The sequence below is a fragment of the Lissotriton vulgaris genome, unplaced genomic scaffold, assembly GCF_964263255.1.
Source record: "Lissotriton vulgaris unplaced genomic scaffold, aLisVul1.2 SCAFFOLD_3703, whole genome shotgun sequence".
In the NCBI taxonomy this organism is placed as follows: domain Eukaryota; kingdom Metazoa; phylum Chordata; class Amphibia; order Caudata; family Salamandridae; genus Lissotriton; species Lissotriton vulgaris.
In genome coordinates, this window is record NW_028241054.1 from 72,636 (window position 1) to 95,656 (window position 23,021).

The window sequence follows — 23,021 nt, forward strand, 5'->3', positions numbered from 1 at the left end:
TAAACTTTACTTTAAATGAAAGACATACAAATCTCTCAGACACTTGTTGGACATGCTCTTTCCCACATGCAGATTTATACCTTTTACTCTTTACTTGTCCGATTGTACAAAACTTTTGGAAAAATTGTCTGGTCTCAAGTCAATTTAAGTATATCACCTGTCTAGACCAATTGCACTTCTAATACAAAGATTATAGACCTGTTGATGGCAGTTGCTTTCCAACAAATAACAACATTTTTTAAAGATTTCGCCACGTTATCGTATCAAGAATGGTGGTATGCCATTTGTCATAATCACAGATTAGATACAACTTTTGTATACCCTATTTTTATGACTACAAAAAGATTACATTTATGGTAACCTATCACACTGTTTATTGATGCCAGTTCTAAAAGGTCTTTCTCCTTAACACCGATTCAAGAAGAATTTTTTCAACCTCCTTGGTTTTCCTTATGCTGACATTATATTAATGTGATTGTTTTAGACTCGTTGTTGCAATCATGCACATTTACTTTATTTACACCAATTCAATTTGTATGTCTCTAACGCTTCCTTTTTTAAGATATGATAGTCTGACTTTTATACTTAATTATCTGTCTCTAAGATTTATTTGGACTCATATGCCATTAAGTGCTTTAATGTATTGTGCATTAAAACTTTAAGTTTTTTCAATTAACTTATTTTGAACTTAAAAATAAGAAAAATCCTATATTTAACAGAAAGACTAAGGGTAAGAGTGATTGATAATAAATATAAAACTTTGAACATAATTGTTGGAAAATTAATTAATTAATTAATGATATACATTAGTACTTTTGAAGCTTCTCCAGTGATTAAGAAGTTGAAGGCAGACGTCACAAATAATGTAAAACACTCATAAGTCAACACTGCAATAGAATAAGGAGTATTTTTTCAGATTTCATTATGCCAATTGTCTTCTGATATTAGTTGTGTCTTCAATTCAGTTAAACAGTACACGTACCAGTAATTAATAGCTTAAGTTGTTAAGGCTGAATGCTACTTATTTTTGTTTTTGACCTGGCACGTATCCTTCTGGTCCTAGTTTGCCATGATGCCATTTTCCTCACTGCCGTGATCATTCCATTGTTGAAAGATGGAAGTCATCTGGTCCTCACGCACACACCCGTTCTAACTGCTGCACTTACCCTAGTTGTTTGAAGATGGACATTGACACTTAAAACTCACCCATTCTCACAGGGGGAGCACAACCTGGTTAGTGATTTAGTGATGGTGATACTTACCTGTTTTAGGTACGTCATGGCCTGTCTCCACCTAATCAACATTTTGCAACTTGCCTTCTTCCACTATCAATGTGTCCCTCATTGCAATATCTTGCAGCCCTAATTAATATTTTCACATCTATTTCATAAGTAACTGAGGGGCATATTTACAAGCCCCTATCGCCATCACAACATTGCTTTTTTGGATGCTGTGGTGGTGATACGGGCTCTGCCTCATTTACAAGGCAGTGTTAAGCCACTTAAGGCGGCTTAACAATGCCTTGTAAATAAGGCACTCTTTCACGCTATACTTAGCGTGAAAGGGATGGCAATGGGTGTTGCAGTAGGCGTTCCACTGCAACACCCGTTGATTTTGATGCTGACCCATATTTTTAAGGGTGGTGTTAATATGGGGCAGCACTAAAATTAAGGCCAGGGAAAACCTGGTCTTACCCAGGTGAAAAACGGAGAACCGTTTAATATATCCTCGTTTTTGCTGTTTCCACGTGTGCTGCATTGTGCAGCACACATTGAAACAGCAAAATGCCATTGAATGTTTATGTGCAGGAAGACACTTAAGACATTTTGTCCCCTGGGAAGACGTAGGCTTTTGACAAATTCCCAGGTTTACAGCATGTTGTAAATCTGAGGGTGTGTCAAATGCCATTGGTGTTACATGGGAAAACCCACGGTAACACCCACAGCACATCTCCCAGTCGCAGTGTGAGGCAATGCAGTGACTTGCTGTGCAAGAGGCTCAGAAATGAGCTCCTCAGTTTCTAATAGAAATTTCTGGGTCCTTCAAAAACTTTCATGAAATGTTTGTAATTGACCAGTTATTTTATGTACAGCCCCTGCAGCATTCCTAAAGCCTTCAGGCCTGATGATGACTTTTAAACGACTCAATTAGTGCTGAAATATTGCCAACAAACAAGTGTGCAATTTACCTATAGGTCTTGAATTCATTATTTTTGAGGATCTCAAGCTTCCATTTGCTGACTGTCTCTTCAGTGGCTTTGTCCGCCGCTCCTACTTTTTATGTAGATACTTATTTTACTGAGTGATTACATATAAGCACTGCACTTTAATTGTTGTATAACTGCATTTGGTAAAACAGTTGAGCTTCATTAATAATTCTGTTTACTATTCCTATTTCGTGGGGCTAACACTTATTGATTTAGTCTATGACCATTAAATGAGTCATTTCAATAAATGAAGAGAGTAAGATATTGTATTAATATTTCGGGGATGACTACTCACCTCAGGGAGTAATCACAATCCTTTTCAGGGTGAACCCTCAAAGTCACTAAATTACTTTGAGCTCAAACCCCGGTAGCTAAGCCACTGAGCAGGCAGGCTTAACTTAGGGCACTGCACAATGTATTTATGCAGAATCAAAACAGTAATAACGTTGAAATGCAAAACAATAAAACTTCCCAAAACTAATTTGAAAAATGGAGTACAATGTAATAAGCAAATGACACCAAATTCCCAAAAATTCAATAAGTGGAACCGGAGATCTGAATTTTGAAAGTTTGAAACAAGAATATCACCAAGAAACACAAAATGGATGGCAATGATAGTCAATCGACAGGGTAGGCTGAGACCTAGATGCAATTTGACGCTAAAGGCGATGGAACACAGAACAAAGATAGCAACAAGGATTGTATTGGGAAAGGATTTTACCACCACATTAGTACACTTCTAAAATCCATCAGGACATTTTGAGGGTCACGGGATATCAGGCAGATCTTCCACTGGTCCAGGAGTATTCTGAAGTGGGTGCCTGGAGATTCCACATGTATTCCTGGCACAAGCTAGTAGATGGCAAAGACTCCTGGGCATGCACTAACCAATGTGGTAAAAGTTCCCTGGGCCAACCCTACCCCCTTTGAGCATTTTTCAAAATGGCAAAAACGTTGGACAAAATCAACTGGGGCTCTGTGGGCTTCATGTGTGTGTGTGTGAAGTGTACTATGGTAATCCTGCAGTTAGAGGCAGCCAATACACCCACAATAAAGACGACACAGAAGTCAGGTTTTTAGCAACCAGTGAGTGGATATCCAAGAATTGTTTTGGCATGCAACATCAAGCCTCAACCCTCCCCAGTATTAAATTTAAAACCTAGAGACAGAAGACGGGTAGGTCAAAGCAGGGTACATCAGCAACCATATTGTAGATTTGCAAGAATTGTCTTTCCATCCTGTTGTCTGCCTTTCAAGTATGCCCTAAAGGGTTATATGTAACCCCAGCAGACCTCTCAAGCAGGAATTGATGCTGAAGCAGGATTTGACACTGAGATGTCAAAACGGATACTCACAGACCCCACCAGCATATTCAATGAGGTTCTGATGCGTCAACTCTGTCCATTCAGGTCTGTCTATTGTTGGTTCCTGGGAAGCATTTCACATGCTTTTCACACCTATTCAGATGCTAAGCCTGGCTGGGAGATTTTTACGGGAAAATCCAAATTAGCAACCTGGAATTTTATGGAGGGAAAAGGTAACTTTGTAAAAAGTTTTTTTTCTTTAATATTTATTAAAAATCTGACTTCAGCATTAAAATGCATTTTAAATAACATTTAAAACAGTTTTTTACATTATTTTCTAGCTAGTCCCATATAGCATGAGAAATGTTAATCTGTACTCTAGCTTTCATCATAGGACAGCTAGTCCTGCCACAGTGAAAAATAGCTCTTGGCTGCTAAGCAATGTAAGAACATGTTCATATTAAGAGACCCATTATGATAACGGGCGGATCGCCATTGCATGTATGGTGGTGGCGATCCGCCCGCTGAAAACCACAGTCCGCTCTCTAATTCCCCCGTCAGATTACCATGGTGGGGGGGACCCCGGCGGACGTAAAAACCATCCACCGGTTTTCCGCCCGGTCGCAGAGTCGACCGGGCAGAAAGGAGCTAACATTGTGGCGGTGTCTGGGAGACACTGCCATCCATATTAGCATGTGTGCAGGGATGCGCCTGTCGGAAACTCAGGCGGTTTCTGCCATTGGGGGCACATTGGGGGCCCCCAGGGACTCTGGGGGGTGGGTGGTGCACATTGGGGTTACCTATGATACCCCCCAGTAGTTCCATGCACAACACGGCAGGCACCGCGCTGTGCCTGCCATGTTGTGCATGGAAGTGCACAACATGCCTTCCTGGCAATGTGGCAGCCGGTGCTGAGTGCACCGCCCGTCACAATGTCAGGAATGCTGGATGCGCTCACCACTGTGGTGGGCGCATCCTAAAGTCCCCCACGGGACCCCCGCCCTTATGGCGGGCAGTACCTTTTTGCGTTGGGATGGCCATCCTAATGTGCCCCTAAGTTCCTGCATGCCATACTTTTAAATGTCATGCACCCTGCCTTATGAACAACAAGGCCACCTTGGGGTGAATAATTCATTTTTAAAAAGGGGGGGTTGACCTGTCAAAATCGTTCATGTGACAGGGTGAATTCCAATGGATGGCACAAAAAGTACTGCAGTCCACTAGTGAAATTTAAGTTGCAGATCATCAGTAAATGTTTTGCCATATAGAATGGACTTATATGTTAGACCACTATTTCTCAAATTGTGGGTCGTGACAAGCCTTTTATTGATGGGTCACCAACATCCAGGTAGTACATAGAGATGCCTTTAAATTCTCTATTTACTTGTTCACATTTTCTGTGCTTCAAAACAGAGATCAAATGCCAGGCTATGTCTTCTGCTACTTATTTTTTTAAATGGAGACTGATGTTTATTAGGTCCTCTCACTTTGCAGTCAGAAAAAGAAAAAAAACTATGTGACAGTCCTGCTCGGGTACATGAAGTGAAAAGGAAAGCTGGAGGATTTAATTTTTCCTAACTCACAACAAAATGTAAATACCTTTAAATTAACTGTACACATTCAGCAGCTAAGAAAGCAAAATGAAGCACATTGTTTTGTAATTCTGACGTGTGACGGAAACAAGATCAGAACAAATCATGACACTTTACTTGGGGGATGCCCAAATAATAAAAGTTCACTGAAACCAGATAATCACAAATTATCATTTGTGTGCCATATAGTTTTATCTATAAAACGTTATGTCTGTGCAAATAAGGTGACCATTTCAATGAACAATGTGCTGTCTGCAAACAACAAAGTGCTATCATAAGATGCTTTATTACTTTAAAAAATCACCTGATTCATATCCACTAAGCTAGGTGATCGTGAAACTTATTCGTACTAAAAACTGGGTTGTGGTTTGTGAACCACAGTTTTTGATAAATAAAACAATTAAGAGTATACAAATTTCATCAAGTTAAAAGTAGGAGTACAGACTCTTTATGGATAGTTTGCAGGGATAAAGTGCACAAAGTTTTGCAGCCAGCAAAAAGAGTCAAGGCAAAAATTCTGGGTACACCACGCAAAGGATGGGCATTCCTACAATGAGTGTTTTGAATGGATCACTCATGAACTACTGTATCAACATACACATAGTTTGAAAATGGGTGACTGCTTTTTCTTTGGTTGCAGAATGTGATTCACAATTGGTACATGTGGCCAGTGCTAGGGCTGCTGAACATGTATTTTTAGACAGATGAAAGAGGAAATAACAAGGAGAAAAATTGATTTTTCTCCTCCTTATACCATCCTCTGGGAGGCATAGCAATTTCACGCAATCCCAGGCTTGCAAACCTTTGTAAATCTGGGATTGGTTGAAAACCGTGGGTGGATGCATGAAAACACCCATGCTCCACCCATGGAACGCCTCCCAGAATGAAATGTAGCACAATGCAGTGCTAGAGGCTGTTTTGCGTTACATTTGCTTTACAAAATCACGCAAGGCAACACAAATCGTCCCCTGAGTGGCTTTGTAAGTTTCTACTATCATTTTGGAATGTATGAGGTTACAATGCATACTTTTACAACGCATACCTTTAACACACATTTTTTACAACGCAACATCCATTACAACGCATTTCATTACAACGCATGCCATTACAACAAATTCTTTTAAAACTACCTTTACAACGCATTCAATTATAACGCATACTACCTTTACAACGCATACCATTACAACGCATACCATTACATTGCATGTATGGTAAGTATTGGATATTTTAGGGGTAAAAATTTCTATTCTAACTCCAGGAGGGTGCAACAGTAGGGTAAGTGTTGGATAGTGTAGGGGTAAAAATTACTATTCTAACTCCAGGGGGTGCAAAAGTAGGGTAAGTGTTGGATAGTGTAGGGGTAAAAATTACTATGCTAACTCCAGGGGCTGCAACAGTAGGGTAAGTGTTGGATAGTGTAAGGGTACTATGTGTTGTGATGGTATGTGTTGTAATAGTATGCGTTGTAATGACTGTGTTGTAATGACATGCGTTGTAGTTGTATGCGTTGTAGTGTCATGCGTTGTAATGGTTGCGTTGCAATGGCATGCGTTGTAATGGATGTTGCGTTGTAAAAGTTTCGTTGTAATAGTAGTGCGTTGTAAAAGTTGTGTTGTAAAAGTTGTTTCCCATCATTTTGCGTCATGGATGTGACTCTGACGCAAAATGTCCATAAATCTGGCTCTCAATGTCTACTTCTTAACGTCAAACTTGTGTTGACTATGATTGACTTCGAAACTACGAGTTATACGGATTTTTAATTACTCTCACACTCAGAAATTACTGAATGTCAGTTATATATTTAATTACATTGATTTAGATTCTTTACTTAGCCATCATTTCCCCTCTCTAGGATGACTGCAAATATGAACAATGAACTCACATTTCTGACTCCAATTGCCAATTAGGTAGAAAACACTAACCAAGTTTATATTTTTAATATTTGAATTAAATATTAATGTTTCCATACCATATTTTGTTGTGCTTTCTCTCATTTTCGCATATTGTATTTGTTAAGTTTCTGTGTTGTTTTGTATTGTGTGTTAGTGTATTGGCTTGTGGTATTCACTTAAAAAATGAAATGTATGTTGTGTAAATAATAAAATTGCATTTACATTGAAAACACTTCTGATCTGGTTTAGAGCAGCAGTTAATATGTCAAGATTGGAATTAGACACCGGAAATGACGACCCCCCGAACATCTGGCAGCCCTTCACAAGATGGGCACGACATAGACATCTGATTATTTAACTAAAGTCCCAATAGTCTCAACCAAGTCCCAGGAGTTCTCTTGTTTTTTTTCTTTCTTACATGGTCCTATGATTACACCAACCCTTATATACGTGAGGAAGGCCAAGGGGCCTAGACGGAAACACTGAGCCAAGGGGCCCCTAGGAATAAAAGAGTGTAAAATTGGCTTGTTAAATCTGTGAAAGTCTTGGTGAAGATGAGGTCAAAGAAAAAAAAAAGAAAACACTTCTGATCAATGTTAACATTATATAAAACACGTATACGTGCTACTTTTAGTGCCCTAAGGCAGCAACAAGTTAGAATTTATGAAGTGACAAAACATGTGGTGGCAAACCAGCATCTTAGAATAAGTTTAACAGTTTATGGATTCTCACTAATAATCTAAAATTCAGAAAGTTGAGATCAAACAAAAAATACTATTCTAAAATTCGGCAGTGCCTTGTCTTGTCACATACTTTTCAATTAAGGCACCTATGGGGCAGGGGTGGAACTAAAAGTGGTCACCTGTGCTGTCGTTTTATTGAAATACCTTTTCAATCTTCCATCTTCATCTTGTAAAGCGCTCTAAGGTCCACTAGAACAATGCATGTGCTCCACAAACAATACAAAATAAAAGATATTGAGAGAATAAAATAATGTTGGAAATGCCCTATAATGGTCTTCAGAAGAAATATGGCTAAAGTTGGTAATAATGTATTATATTCTTAATTATTATCACCTGCTTAGAAAAAAACTCAGTTTGACTTTCCACTGAGTAGAGCGTCAGTTCTCCAGCAAGGCTGGTTGGGGCATTAAGCACTCACCGTGGAAAGGTGTGCAATTAAGAACAGAGCTGAGAATGAGACTGGCTGCCTTCTGTGGCATTCTGCGATCACAGTTCTCGTGTTTTGTGAATGCCACTAAATACCAGGAAATTTCAGAGTTGATAAGAAGCAGCGTTTCACTCTTTTATAAACATTTCCACAAACAATGCCCCTTGCAGGAGGGGAGTCATTACAGCCGTAAAGTGGCAGCCAGGCGCAGCAGTGAATGGCTCAGCCCATCACACGTCCATTTCAAGAGGGTGCGGCTGGGTCGCTGTTTAATAATCCCACAGCCTGCAGCCTGGCTGAGCTTTAATGTGCTTAATTATTACCGGCTTTTGCTTTAAAAAAAAAAAAAAAAAAAAAGCTATTACTCATCGGCCTGCACTACACCTGAAAGCAGACCTGGAAGACTGATGTGGGGGTTTTATTCTGCTCTCTCACCTCCCCCTCCCCTCTATCCCTCTCCCCCACCCAAGTAGGCAAATTATCCATCAAAGTTTCTTCAGTGCTGATAAAGAGAATATGAAGATGAGGTAAAAGAAAACAGCCTCTTTGAATGTATTCGTTTAATATGTAAAGACATTTAATGTAATTATGATCTGTGTGTAAACGTTGCTTATGTGTTTATGCATATATGCGAGGAAATTTTTAATTGCACCGATACAAAAATATTCTTCCCAGACGGGTTATTCAGAAATAATACATTTTTACATAATTGCAAATAAAACCACACTACAATTTTTACAGTAGGTGCAAAATTAGTGTAAATTGGGGGGAAACATAAAGTTAATTCCATACTATACGTAGATGGAATGTAGCGTTATAGCCCGCTGCCAAGGGTTATAAGGGGCCTATAAAGGTTTTTAAGGGCCCTGAACCGGAGTTATAAGCTTGAGCCTCAGGGGAGGCTTATAAACAGGGGAGATGGAATTTGACAACTGGTGCAGCCAAAGATAGAATGGCTATAATGCTGCTAGAACCTTCCACTGACTGATGTAGCATGTTCTAAATTAAAAAGAGAGAACATAGACGGGGTGTTGAAGCAGAATGTCCACAACAGCCATTATTGACCCTGCTTTGCTTTATTGTCCTCAATAGAGCACTCAGTACTCCATTATTGTAGGTCTGGATTAAAACAATATATAAAAAACAATAACAAAATTGTACTGAGCATACCCTCTTCCTTGCTTGACTCGAATTTCCTTCATTACAGACAAATTAACCCTTAATGAAGGAAAAGGTGAAATCATACACCACAGTCATCCATAACACATGTTTCAGGCAGGTGATACACAGATAATTTGAAGAAAATGATAGAATGAAGGCGTTGAAGATAGCAGTGCTTCTATGGGCCTGTCATTCTTCAGGACATTGGCACAGGCTCCCTTTGCTTACAAGTCTGACTAGAGACCATCCATAAAACCCAACATTACACGCCTACCAAACTGATGCCACAAAAATGAAAAGGTTGGAGGTGTTGAAATTATGCGCCATTTGATCCCTGAAGGCATCACAGTGTTGACGCCTTGTCCCATCCTGAGCCCCCAACAGCATCTTATTTGCTAATAGAAGGCTCTTGAGAGCTAATAGAAGATTAAAGAGTAGTAACTACAGGAAATAAATTAGGTTTTTAGGACAATGCTTACTTTCTGTTCCTGCTGCTGACTTTATGACCCCTGAACTAAGGTGAAAGGATACTCAGCGCCAATGTTACGTCAAGGGTACAAGCTGCTATGCTTGGCTACTCCTACTTGAGATCTATGGGTGCCCATATTGAATATGGAAGTAAAGGTGCACTCCTGTCCAAATGCATGACAAAGTTTAAGGTGCTAACATCATTCCATTTTCAATGGGCTGTGCTTAAATGACGAGGAAAATCCTTTCACTTGAAATGTGTTATTTACTTTGAACTAAATAATAACTGACTGCTGCTTGTAATCTCTGACAAGTTAGCATGCTGCATCCTAATTCATCGCATGTATTTCATCAATTGTCTACAACATTATGGTCAATACATCATAGTAATAAATACATTGTAGGCCAATACATCACCAAAGTAGGTAGGTGAATTATATTTGGGTGAGGAACAATTTAAGAATGGAATATAATTGACAACAAAAAAATATTCTACTTAATTGTGTTTATATTCTTCTGTACAGTTCCACATTTGATATTTATGAGCACTGCACAATCAATACAGTTTGCAATCTAGCATTCTAGAATTGAGGATTCGAGGCCCGCAAATAAGTATATAAGGACTACATGTATCATTATTTCAAATGGCAATTACCTAATTGTGATTCTCTGCAAACCACAATTAAGTAATCGCTATTTGAATGTAAGAAACGCCATGGCCCTCATTTATGAAAAGTGACGCATCCTTGCGCAGGCGCAGGGATGCGTCACAATTCCGTACGACGCGCTGCGTCAGAATTTTGCGACGCGAATGCATCCGATTAATGCAATGGCGCATCATGTCGCAAGTAATGCCGAAAGTCGGAAAAAAGTGACGCAGACGCTGCCGTCCTGACGCACCGGAAAGTCACGCAAGTGCTGGAAAAGTGCCGTAAGTCACAATCGCAATACTGACGCAAGTGTACGCGTCGGTGCGCCACTTTCACGGTGCGTCAGAATCCGGAAAACGCCAAAAATACACGCATCCATCTCCTAATTCTCCCGCAAATCAAATAAATTGCTACCATGGATCGTGAAGGACACAGCAGCAGTAAGGGAACCTTCCACATGGCAGCCAGGATGCCCAGCCTGAAACACAGGGAGAAACACATGGAAAGAGGAAAAGGAAAATACTTTTCAGTGCTGAGGAGAACGACATACTCAAATGAGGTGACACACCACTAGCACCAGCTTTTTGCAAGTTCCAAGTTGCCATTATCAAAAAAAGAGGCCATTTGGCAGTCCATATTGACAAAGGTCAACTGGGTGGCCCAATCTAAGAGGACAGTCATTGACCTTAAGAAATGCTGGAATGACATAAAGCGCAGGACAAAAGAAAAAATGGCAAAAAACCGCAAAGAAGCAACGGTGGCAGGAGGAGGCAGCCCATCACAACAGGAAGAGCTGGATGACCTTGAGGAGCGGGTTGGGGCGGTCATCCCAGATGAGTTGGTGGTAGGAATTCCAGGACAGGACAGTGCAGAGCATGAGGAACCGCAAGACACACAGGGTAAGTCCCTACAAGGGGAAATGTGCAAGGAAGGTAATGTTGTGCAGTGCATAAACTAACGTGGCTGGCTCAATTACTGATGTGTTGTGGAAATAGAAGTCATGCAATGTCATGAACTGTAAAGGGTCCTCAAAAAGTATTGTACCAGGGACATGCAGATGTCACATTTGGTAAACACCTACCCCTGTCAAAGTAATAACATAATTCCAAAGTGAAGTCCCAGCCCACTGCTACACCTGACAAGTGCCACACGCAGGTGCAAATATACAACTACCCTCATGAAATACCAATCACACAACATCCTGCAACAGACCGAGTTTAACACTTGTATAACCTGGACTGCCACCACTGTGCTGGCAGGATGTTATTTTGATCATGTAGTGGTGGCACAATGTGCCACACCCACAATAATAGGCCACAGACAGCCATGTAACATAGTACAACATATCATGTCATTGCATCATTCCCACATTAAAGTGTGAGAAAGCGCAATTCCAGGGCTGTTGCTGGGGGTGTACCCAGAAACATCCATGTACAATTGACAATGTCCAATAGCAAAGTCAAACTGTAACTATTACGCTGCGCCACAAAGATATGCATCCTCAGGGTCTGTGTAAGGCATGCACAACCTGAATAAATACGAACTGTTCCCTCTCTGATATACCCAACATATAGCTGTTGCATTCAAGTGGACATATAGAAAGAGGAAAAATCTTTTGATGACTGCATCATGCAGGAATGTGTCCCTTCCATGCACACAAACACTGATCCCCTGCACCGCTGGACCCCCTGCAACATGGTGCAAGTTTGCCTGGGTCGGCGCATGCCAAGCATTGTGCACCAATGTCGTTGTGAAGGACAGGTGACACCAATAAAGAGACCCTACTGATAGTCACCCCATGCAGGCCCAAAATCTGTCATTGTACTACTTTGTGCATGAAGTTTTCAGCCACATCATCTGCATATGTAAGGGGAAGTGCTCAGGAATGTTACTCAGCATGTGAAGCCCTGTGCCACATTACACAAGCATCATGCATAACGTATGCATGGTGGGTCTGCACATCCAAACAAAAATATCAGTAGTGGTGCTGTGCAATCCATCCACATTTTGGAAATACATTAGCATCTGGCAATTGTGTCAGTACCTCACACCTGCATCATGGTAGGTATAGGGGTGAGGCAGTGCCACCGGGAGAGGCCTGCACCAAGGTTTGCAGTACTTGAATGATGCTCCTCACATGAATGCATGACTTAAGCACTGACCAGCTACGTCTGGATGAATGACGTATATAACATGAATAACAACATGTAGTGACATACAGTGAATACAGCACATCTATGTTGTCACGGCCATGGGAAAAACATAAGTGTACCAATGGTGTTCTTGCAGTGAAAGAACATCCAACATCAATAGTTTGCAGGAATGCGCACCATCTCACCGAAGGCCTCCATTCATGGTCTGTACCTATGCATGCACTGCAGCACACCTATATTGCAAGGGGCGCAGTCCAGCTGCTAAACATCCAGCAAATATGCACCATAGTTAATTATACAAATGGATCATCAGCGAGTCTGCAGCACTGTTTGTGTAGCTTAAGTGCCAAGAATGTTTAATCACATTAGCAAGCTGTAGCATACAGATGAGAGCAAATGCTCAGGAGTGATAGCAACTTCTATGTCAATGGCATTGCATGTCCCAACAAAAGTATGGCAATGACATGCAAAGTAGGCGTTACGTATCCAAATAATGCTAACAAGGTGACTAACTGCACCTTGCAAGATTAGCAAGGCTGTCACAGACATGAGAGAAACAAGCAAACTCATGCAAATGCACAATAGCTCCCGGAATGTAAAGCCACAACATACAAGTCCCTAAGGAAGGTGACAATTCGTGGCACAACATATATGCATGGGACTGGTACTGGACAGCGCTGCAAACAAGGTTACAGGGTTGCCCTGTGACAAAGATACACTCAACAAATGTGCAACAACAACAATATTGTGTGCATCCCTATGGCACAACCATGAAAATTGTTGCTGCAAGAAGACAGTGAGGCAACACTTCTCACCCTGTCCCCCCTTGCAATAGCATGGATGTACAGTACCCACTGGACATTGCTCCATGATTCAAGTAATGACTGATCCATTACAAATCATAATGTCAGTGTATGCACAACCATGCCGCAACTCCAGCAATGCATAGTGGCAGACGATGCCAATGTCACTGCCCACATACATGGCTGCCATGAGGCAGGGGGAAAGTAGGGATGCAAGTACATTCATGAGGGGTGCAGAAATGATGGTGTCATTAGAGATCCTAACAGTGCTATTTGTGATCTGTAGTGTCACAAGTATTTAAGCATTGGTGGACTGTCTTTGCACAAGGAGTGGATGAGATGTCATGCACTGCCCTTGCTCCAGCTGCAAGAGGGTGCAAAGATGGCGGTGGTGATTGCTGGTCAAGTCACATATGTCATGCATTCAATGATGGTAGTGGCAGGAGAGTATGAAGTCTGACCTGAATCAGAAGTACCTGCAGCCGTAGTACAGGTACTTAACCGTGTCCTGTTCAGTGGTATGTTGAGGTCCCTTGATGCTTGTGTCTGATGTCAGTGAAGTTACCCTGGAGGTGTTGTTGGTCAGGTAATTAACCTGCTGAGGTGGAACTGGAGGTCATCGAGAGGGATGCTGTCTGTGGATGTCACACACTGGGGTGCAATGAGGTCAACAATGGTGTCGGAGAATGGGGCACATGGCCTGGGTGTGCTGCTGAGTATGGCCATGGGCCTGGTCACAATAATGTAGTTGTCGTAGTACATGGTCAACCATGGCACATTAGAGTGCCTGCTCATTCTGATTGTCGTGCTGCCACATGCAGGTGACACAGAAGTTGTCAGTGACAGTGATGGTGATGTCTGTAGCAGAGTTACGTCCTGGCAGGTGAGGTGGCGTACAGGGTTGAAGGTGAGGAGGTTGCTGACATTGTACTGTTGCAGTGTCCAAGAGGAATAAACCTTGTTTCACAGTGTGGACCTGAGCCAGTCAAATGCAAACAGCGTAGACTATGGTTGCCGTAGTCTTTTGCGATTACCATTACAATGTATGCTGCACAATGTCAACAATGCAATGCATGTGTACCAAAATATCATCTCAAAATACCTCATTGTGACCACAATTATGTTGTGATGTAAGTACTTCATGTGGTAATGTGTGTCAGTATGAAAAACAAATAAATTGTGACAAATCTGAAAAATATCTAAAATGTTGTGCATTTATGTGTCAAATAATAACATTTGGTTGTGTCATGGGGTGACATATGGCTGAACTATTATTTGTATAGATGTACATCATGAGAAATAGGGGGTGAAATGTTGAGAATATTAACAAATGCTGTGTATATTTGTTTTGCCAAATAAAAATGGTGTGTGCATTACTCACTGATCTGACTCCATTGTGTGTGTCGTGGTTGTTCATAAAGGAATTTAATGCTTCAGGTCTGGGTGTGTGGTGACAAGGATAGTTTGTCCATGTACTCACTGAACTTTGAACAGTGTAATTAAAGTCTCCGCTGTGCAACAATTACTCTACAGTTGCAACAAGCCTAGTATTAAAAATTAATTCAATGGAATGTGATGACATGGCATGTTTTGGTAATATGTATGTGCCTTTTGGCACAAGAGTGGTACACCTGCTCTGCATGGGGGCACAGTGGCAAACATTAGCAGTTGGGGGGGGACAGCTGTGAGTTAACAAATGCAGGAAATAACAATGAATGTCTTATGGATGCAGGGATGTGTGTGTGAGTGGGTGCTGCAAAACATATAGTGGCCGATTCACAGAATGAACTTAAGACTCAATCCAAAACTTACTGCTATTTTGCCATTCACAGAATGCACTTACTAATTTTGGCATTCACAGAATGAACTTACTACTTTTGGTATTCACAGAACAGACAGACTTAAGACAGACTTAAGACAAAATCCTAACTTCTGTGAATACCAAAAGTACTAAGTTCATTCTGTGAATGCCAAAAGTAGTAAGTGCATTCTGTCAACACCAAAATAGTAGTAAGTTTAGGATTGAGTCTTAAGTTTGTTCTGTGAATCAGGCACATATTGAGGGAAGTCTGACCTCAAAGCTGTGTCCCATTTCGCTGGAGCCTATGCAACCCTGTCTTTGTGTCACGTAAAAGGAATTAGGCAGCCAGGCTCACTACTCTGAGTCAATCACAATGCTGTGAAGTGCTGGTGTGACTGGTAATAGGAAATGGGATAAGTCATGCAGCCACATGCGGGAGTGTCGGCCATGTTTGCCATGGAGGTTGAAATGCAGCCTGCATACCAAACATGGAAGTGGGTATTACTGCTCTGGTCATCATGGGTGGCACCTGAGTCATCTTGCCAATATGCACATGACCCACCTCATCTTGGATGTCCCCTACCCACCCTCCCATGCCATGATGACACATACCATGATCACATCAGTCACTCATCCCTTGTGTCTCCATAATAAGTCAGTTCAGTGCTCTCATCTGAGCCCACACTCCACATATGGTCAATTAACTACCACTAAGGCCCCCACCCCTGTCTTCATGTGTTCCGTCATCACTGAATATTGTACCTCACAATTACCCTACTCAATGTCAGCCGCTGTGCAAGCGCACAGCAGACGCATGTACATGGTGTGCTGAAGGCACGCCTACGGCAAGTCTGAATGCGCACATCTCTGTCTCAAACGCAATCATTTCCAGCAACAACTGATATACAGTCACTCACTGATGCAGCTCAGCCAGCCTCCATGCACTCATACATGGAAAACATTGGAGAATGACAACAGGCCTTTGCAAACATGACCCGCAGACATTTCACATGCCTACACTGCTGACAAAGCTCAACCACCACCCTGGTCTCAAACACAGCCAACGCCAGCGTTTCTGCAAGTTAAAGTCACACCTGGATACACAACTGCGCATACCAGACCTCCACCCTCTGCAAGCCTAACAAACAGCACTACAGGGACACGGCACGGTAGAGCACTGATCTCTAAGAAGCAAGAGGCACCAGCAGATACCTTGGTAAGAACTGTATAAACACCAAGACACCTGAAATGTAAAACACATACATGGACGCAATGAGGGACTACCACAAAAAAATAGTCTAAGATAATGGAAAGTCCTGCAAACTCATCAAGGTCCTGCATGAATAAAACAACCTATGCAGCAAAGCTACAGACATCACCCTGGCACTACAGCCCTGTGATAAGTGTCCAACTAAGTTCACCATAAAGTAAAAATTTTCACTACAACAACTTTGCCGTACACATGAGATGCCACAGGCAGCACCACGCAAACCTCTCCCAACACAACAGCCATACTACCATCCCCACCGGGACACCAGTCACAGCTCAATGCACCCCCTCCAACATGAGATACAGCCACCTGTGGGATCACTACAGCCCTGTCCTCATCACATCAACAACAGCACCAAGATCACCCTATTCACAGCCACAGGTGACATCCGCACCCTCCGGGACCAAGAGCCGTGAGTGTGCTCCAACACAGAATAACACCACACAGATTTGCTATACTACATGAAGCAGGATTCCAAGGAACAACGCTTAACTGGGTCACTCATCCCAGCAAGAGGTCCAAGGATCAGACTGACAACCTTCGTCTTTAAAATCACGTAAATCCAATGCTGAATGCAAGAGGGACCATCTATGTGTCTGACCCTTGTCAACATCAACAGGGCTGCCTCAGCGCCATTTGAAACCAAACACAGCCTCAACATTGTATCCATTGCTCATGACAGACAGCTCATACTCTCTCACACCTAAGACTACACCAACCAAAGACTTGAAATACATTGAGGAATGCATTACGTCGCAGTCTGCATGAACCACAGCTGCATGAAAACAAAATCAGAGAATACAGAAGTCCGTGTCCTTGGAACAACTCCTTCAGCATGTAAAAACACCTGTTGGATCTCCCACTCTGATGGGAAGGGGCTGCCGCTACCGCTGAAAGAGACAGGTCTTGATGAGTCTTCTGAATGCAAGTAGGTCCTGGGTCTGCCATAGGTGGGCCGGGAGGGTGCGCAAGGTCTTGGCGGCGAGGTAGGACAAGGATCTGCTGCTGGAGGTTGGTCATAGGATGCGGTGGACAGTGGTGAGGTGGAGGTTGGTGGAGCGGACCTGGTGTGTGGGGGTGTAGAAGCTGAGTCTGCTATATAGGTAGGCTGGCTGGAGTGCATTGTGTGTCTGGGTCTGGAGCTTGAAGCTGATCCACTTGCTGATGGGGAACCAGTGTAGGTCTCACATTTGGGGGATGATGTTGCTGCGGTGGGAGACGTTGACAATCAATGAGCCGTAAGTGTATTGGATGCGTTGCAGTAGTTGTAGGTGTTTGTCTGGGAATCCTGCGTACAGTGCGTTGTGGTAGTCCAGTCTGCTGCTGCTCAGGGCCTGTGTCACAGTTATTTTTGTCTGGGGTGGGGATCCACTTGCAGATCCTGCATAGCATGCGGAGGCTGTTGTAGCAGGAGGAGGAGATGGCGTTGACCTGCTCAGACATGGAGAGGGAGGAGTACTGGATGTATTGTAAGTTGCGTGCATGGTCAGTGGGTGTTGTTGCTGTTCCCAGTGTGGTTGCCCACCAGGAGTAGTCCCAGGCTCAGGTTGTGTGGGTACGAGGATGAGGACCTGTGTCATGTCCAAGTACAGTTTCAGACTGCTGCTCCTCATCCAGTTGGTGAGGGACTTCATCCCCTCGTGGAGGTTTGTTCAGGGTGTGTGTGGGTCCCTGGTGATGGAGAGGATGAGCTGGGTGTTGTTGGTGTAGGAGATGATGTAGAGGTTGTGATGGCGGACCACTTGTGTGAGGGGGACATGTACATGTTGAACAGTGTTGGGCTGAGGGATGACCCCTGGGGTACGCCGCAGATGATGTTGATGGCGTCCGATTTGATGGATGGGTTTTGGACACTCTGTACGCTCTGGGTTCTGCCGGAGAGTAAGGACGTGGTCCAGTCTAGGGCCTTCAATTGGAATCATGATTCTCGGAGGTGTGTCTTCAGAGTGTGATGGCATACCGTGTCAAAGGCGGTTGACCGGTCCAGGAGGAAGAGGGCTGCTGTCTTGGTGCTGGCTAGTTGGCGCATGATGTTGTCTGTGCCGGACATGTGGACTGTCTTGCTGCTGTATGTACGTATGAATCCGGACTGGGACGGGTCAAACATGTTGGGGTCTACCAGCTCGCGCCCCAATTGCATGTTGATGATTACCTAGATGACCTTCGTTGGGAACGTGAGCAGGGAGATGGGCAGTGAGTCCTCGAGGGCCTTGGGGTGTGCCTTGTGCCTCTTGAGGAGGGCATTGCTTGTGGCGTGCTTCCATATTTCATGGAATGTTGCTTTATTGAAGAAGATGTAGATGTACTTGTGTAGTTGTAGTATGATCGCTTCCTCGGCTTCTTACAATAAGTGGTGTGGTGATGGTACTGCTGGTGATCCAGAGTGTATGGAGTTAATGACCTTGTGTGTTGCGTCCTTGTTGACGTAGTACCAGGAGGTGCTGCGGTTGGCGCTGGTGGTCCTCGCCGGGGAGGTGGAGTCTGGCATAGTTGGGGTGGTTGTGGTGTTGAAGCTGTCGTTGATGTCCCCAAACGTGCACTGTGAGAAGATGGACAGTGAGTTGCACACTTCTTGTGAGGGTGGGATGTTGTTAACGTTTGCGCATGGGTTTCTCTGTTCAATACCAATGCTGAAGACCTCATTGCTGTCGTGTGCATTGGTATCCAGCCAGGCTCGGAAGGAGGAGCTCTTTGCCAATCTGTTGAGGTGGTGATGTATACACGTGGCGTCCTTGTGGACTGTGTGGTTGTGCAGTGTGTGTCCGTGGAGCCATGTTCACTCCATCTTCCGGCATGCGCGTTGGTAAGTCTGGAGGTAGTCGGTGAACCGGGTGGCTCTGTTGCAGGCGTGGCTGTTGGAGGGTAACGTGAGTGGGGCAAAGGTGTTGGTGCAGTCCTACATACACTGTCAGATTTTTTGGGCACTGGCGACTGGGTTGGTGGGGTTGTAGTTTGGGCTCTGGCTGAGTGGTGTGACCAGCTGGTCTACGTTTACTTTTACCCAGCATTGGTGAGGCAGCAGTTGTCTGCGGTGGTGTGTGGTTGATTAATTGAAGGTCAAATTGATGCTGCGGTGGTCGGTCGAGTGCAGTTCAGTGGTGTGGTTGGAGGTGACGTGGGTGCCTGTTGAGAAGACAGGGTCCAGCTTGTAGCTGGCGGCGTGGGTTAGGTCCCGAGTTGTCTGCAGCCGGGTCTGGTGAGGTCGTTGATCAGTATGGTGGAGTTGTCGTTGTTGTGGTCCTTGAGATGTAAGGTCAGGTCCCACAGGATGATGTAGTGCGTGGAGGCGAGTGCGTGGGTGCTGGTGAGGTCATCGATGGAGGTGCAGAACTGAGCACAGGGTCGGGGTGCTGTAGACGAGGGTCCTCTGAGGGTGGTGTTGGGTGTCGGTGTGGATGTTTATGTGCAGTTGGTTGGCGGTGTTGATGGTGTTGTCTGCATGGGTGCCGACCTTGAGGGTGGACTTGTGGTCGATGGTCATTCATCCACCAAATCAGTCAGCGCAATCCCTGCGGTTGAACTTTTAACTGTCTGGGATGTCTATGGTAATGTTGGTCACAGAGGAGTAGTTCCACCAGGTCACGTTTAATAATCACACATCTGGGACGGAGGTGTCAAGCAGATCCCAGAGCCACATGGGCTGTTTTCGTGTGGAGTGGGTGTTGTGGATAATGCATTGGAGGTAGCTGGGTCCACTCCATGGGGGTTTGGTGGCTCAGTTGCATGTGAAGCTGCATGTGCGGCAGGAGAAGGGTCCAGTGTGTATGTTATTGTGGTGGCCTGGAAGCAAGTGTTGTATTGGCCGGCATTGAGTGCATGGAGGGTACAGGCGTAGTACTGGAGTCTGGTGTAGTGGCGTTAGTGGCCACAAGGGGTCAAGGCGCTGGGCATGGTCCAGGCGCAGATGGCTGCAGACTGGCTTGCTTAAGGTGTGCCTCTGGTGTGCAAGTTGCACAGTCGAGCAAAGTTTGGCATATATGGGGATGTGGGAGGGAGGAGCAGCTGGTAGGCGGGAGCAGCAAGTGTGCATGGGGTGATGGAACAGTGGCACTGAAACCAAAATGGTGTGCAAACAGGGTGAAAAATAGTTGCACAGAGGCCACTAACGGGACACTAATATGGTGGTTCTGCACACCTGCCAGTGTGTACTCAGCAGTGGCAGCAGGGGCACACAGGGGGAGCTGGGTGTAGGTTGAGCAACATACCAGGAGCAATCTGTATTATCCAAATATAACGTCATTAGCATGAAGACACAGGAAATGGGTCACACACAAACAACACAGCCGTGATGGCTATGACAGGTGGGATGATGCGAGATGGTAAGAAATCCATGTCCCAAATCCTCTGTAATTGTGGCCTGATACCTGTTGCACACATATAGAGTGCATAATGCCACTTGGACTTGCTACTGTGCTGGAATGTGTCCTCAATATACATCAACAAAACAGACATCAGGACATGCACTCAAGTTGAATGTTGCAAGTGTGCAAGCACTGTCTGGCCATGTGCCATGTGATTGGAAAAACATTTTGAATCCATCAAATGAATCATGCCATGTCATTTTAGGTAACATGAGTGATGATGTGTAGCTTTAACTTTGACATGTTGACACACATCAAAGTCAAAAAGGGTAGATGACTCAAAATTGTGCATCTGTAGACCATATGTCAGACATGATCATAAACCTACATCTTTTTTATTTCAGGGCATGGTACACCTACTCATGAGCAGGAACCTATGTTTGAATCCGATGATGAGGGCGGTGACAGTGTACCAAGTGTGGACACAGGACTCCTCCAGGACCTGTTAGAATCAATACAAACTCCCTCTCCCCGCACAAGAACGCAAAGCAGCACAGTGGGATCTCCGCTTGCCCAACATGGAAGCACTCCTACGCCACCTCCCACAACATCTCAGCCTCACCACTCGCCGAACACGCTAAATTCTTTTGAACAACGTGTTGTTGATGTACAGGGTCAGTTGGCACAGGAGGTGCGTAAAGGGATAGAGAGCATGGCAGGCACCCTAGAGGGAGTGCTCCGTAGCCTAACATCCAATAGTGGCAGTGCGGAAACTGGTAGCAGCAATGATGCACCAACACGTACTTTGTTTCACGCCATGAATGACATATCAGAAGTCATGCAGCAGAGGCACAGACAACTGCCCAACACAAGTGCCAGCCTTGAAGTTGCCAACAGGCTGAGGGAAATTCAGGACATTCTTAAAGAAATGAATGAAAAACAGGATGCGTACCTAACCAACTTGGCTGCCTACCAACGGGATGTTACAGCAGTGCTGGAAAACCACCAAGTCATGCTCAGTGCATTTATGCGTTACCTGATGGGCATGGAACATGATGCAGGTACAATCCCGTCAACATCTGCAGTCCCTGATGTGTCTATGCCTCCTATGTCGACTGCACCACTGATTCCACCATCAGCTGTGACAACACATACATCTGATGAAGAAGATTCAGAAGATTGTCCAGTCCTCCGCAAAACTATGCGTTAGCATCACCTATTGTACCAGGACACTAAATATACACTGTCTGGTGCTCATACTACTGACATTGTACCCCAGTAATGATGAAAAACAAATTACTGCTAGTCAATGGATGTACAAAAAAATTTCTGTGGCCTCCCTCCATGAGGCGAACGTATGATGTTAACACTCCCTTATCACACAATAAAAACCTACTCACTCATGCATGTCACAAATGTCATGTTGATGTATGGACGGTGCATGTACATCCTCAACCCTACTGTATGTGTCCCTTGATTATTAGAGTCCTGTCATACCTTGCTACTTGCTAAGTTGTGTCACTTACATTAATTTGCAACCACAACATGCAATGTCCATCTGGCAAAGTTCATAAAGTGACTAGTAACGTGTGTACTACAGCATTGCTAATGTGCAACATAACGAATGATGTCATAAGTTTGAATGACTAACACTACAAGTTTGTACAAGGAGGGGGTGACTGGTAAAATCAGATCTGCTTGCACGCTACCATAAATGTGGGTCAGTCCAAGGTGTATGTATGTGATGATGAAATATCTGACATACCACATGTATGTATAAATGGAAAACATCAGCACGAGGCTGGCATCAAAGGCACATCCTAAGGTAAGATAAATAGCAGACAATTCTATTAACTTAAGCATAGGAATAGGGACATGCATCACACCAGTGATTGCAACAACATCACTCAACACTCAAATGGTGTCTCATGTATGAAGTCCTACAAACACTTCAGTGCTGCTGCAAAGACTGTGGCCCTCATGCCTTAATGCCTTGTGGCACCGAAGCGTCACGATTTTCACTTTTCAAAAGTGATTCAAGGCTGTCATTGATGAGGTTCAGTGTGCCAGATGTATGTTGACACACTGACGGACAAAATTGGCTGCGGAATTAGCCATGGCAAGATGACTTACATGACATGTCAGAATTGAGATGTCCTAACACATATGTGAATCTGAGCGAATGGCAAAGCCTCACCACACCACTGATCCTTGAGCACAGTTACACCTTTCATTTGGAGAAGTGAGAAC

General features: G+C 43.8%; 1 protein-coding gene across 1 annotated transcript in view; it reads left to right on the forward strand.

The window, feature by feature from the left end:
• Positions 1-21,981, forward strand: part of LOC147672120 (uncharacterized) — a 49,804-nt gene extending 27,823 nt beyond the window's left edge. The window contains exon 2 of the mRNA XM_086948021.1: positions 21,176-21,981. Within this exon, the coding sequence (XP_086804147.1) occupies positions 21,176-21,981 (806 nt within the window). The remainder of the gene's footprint in view (positions 1-21,175) is intronic.
• Positions 21,982-23,021: the final 1,040 nt, after the last annotated feature.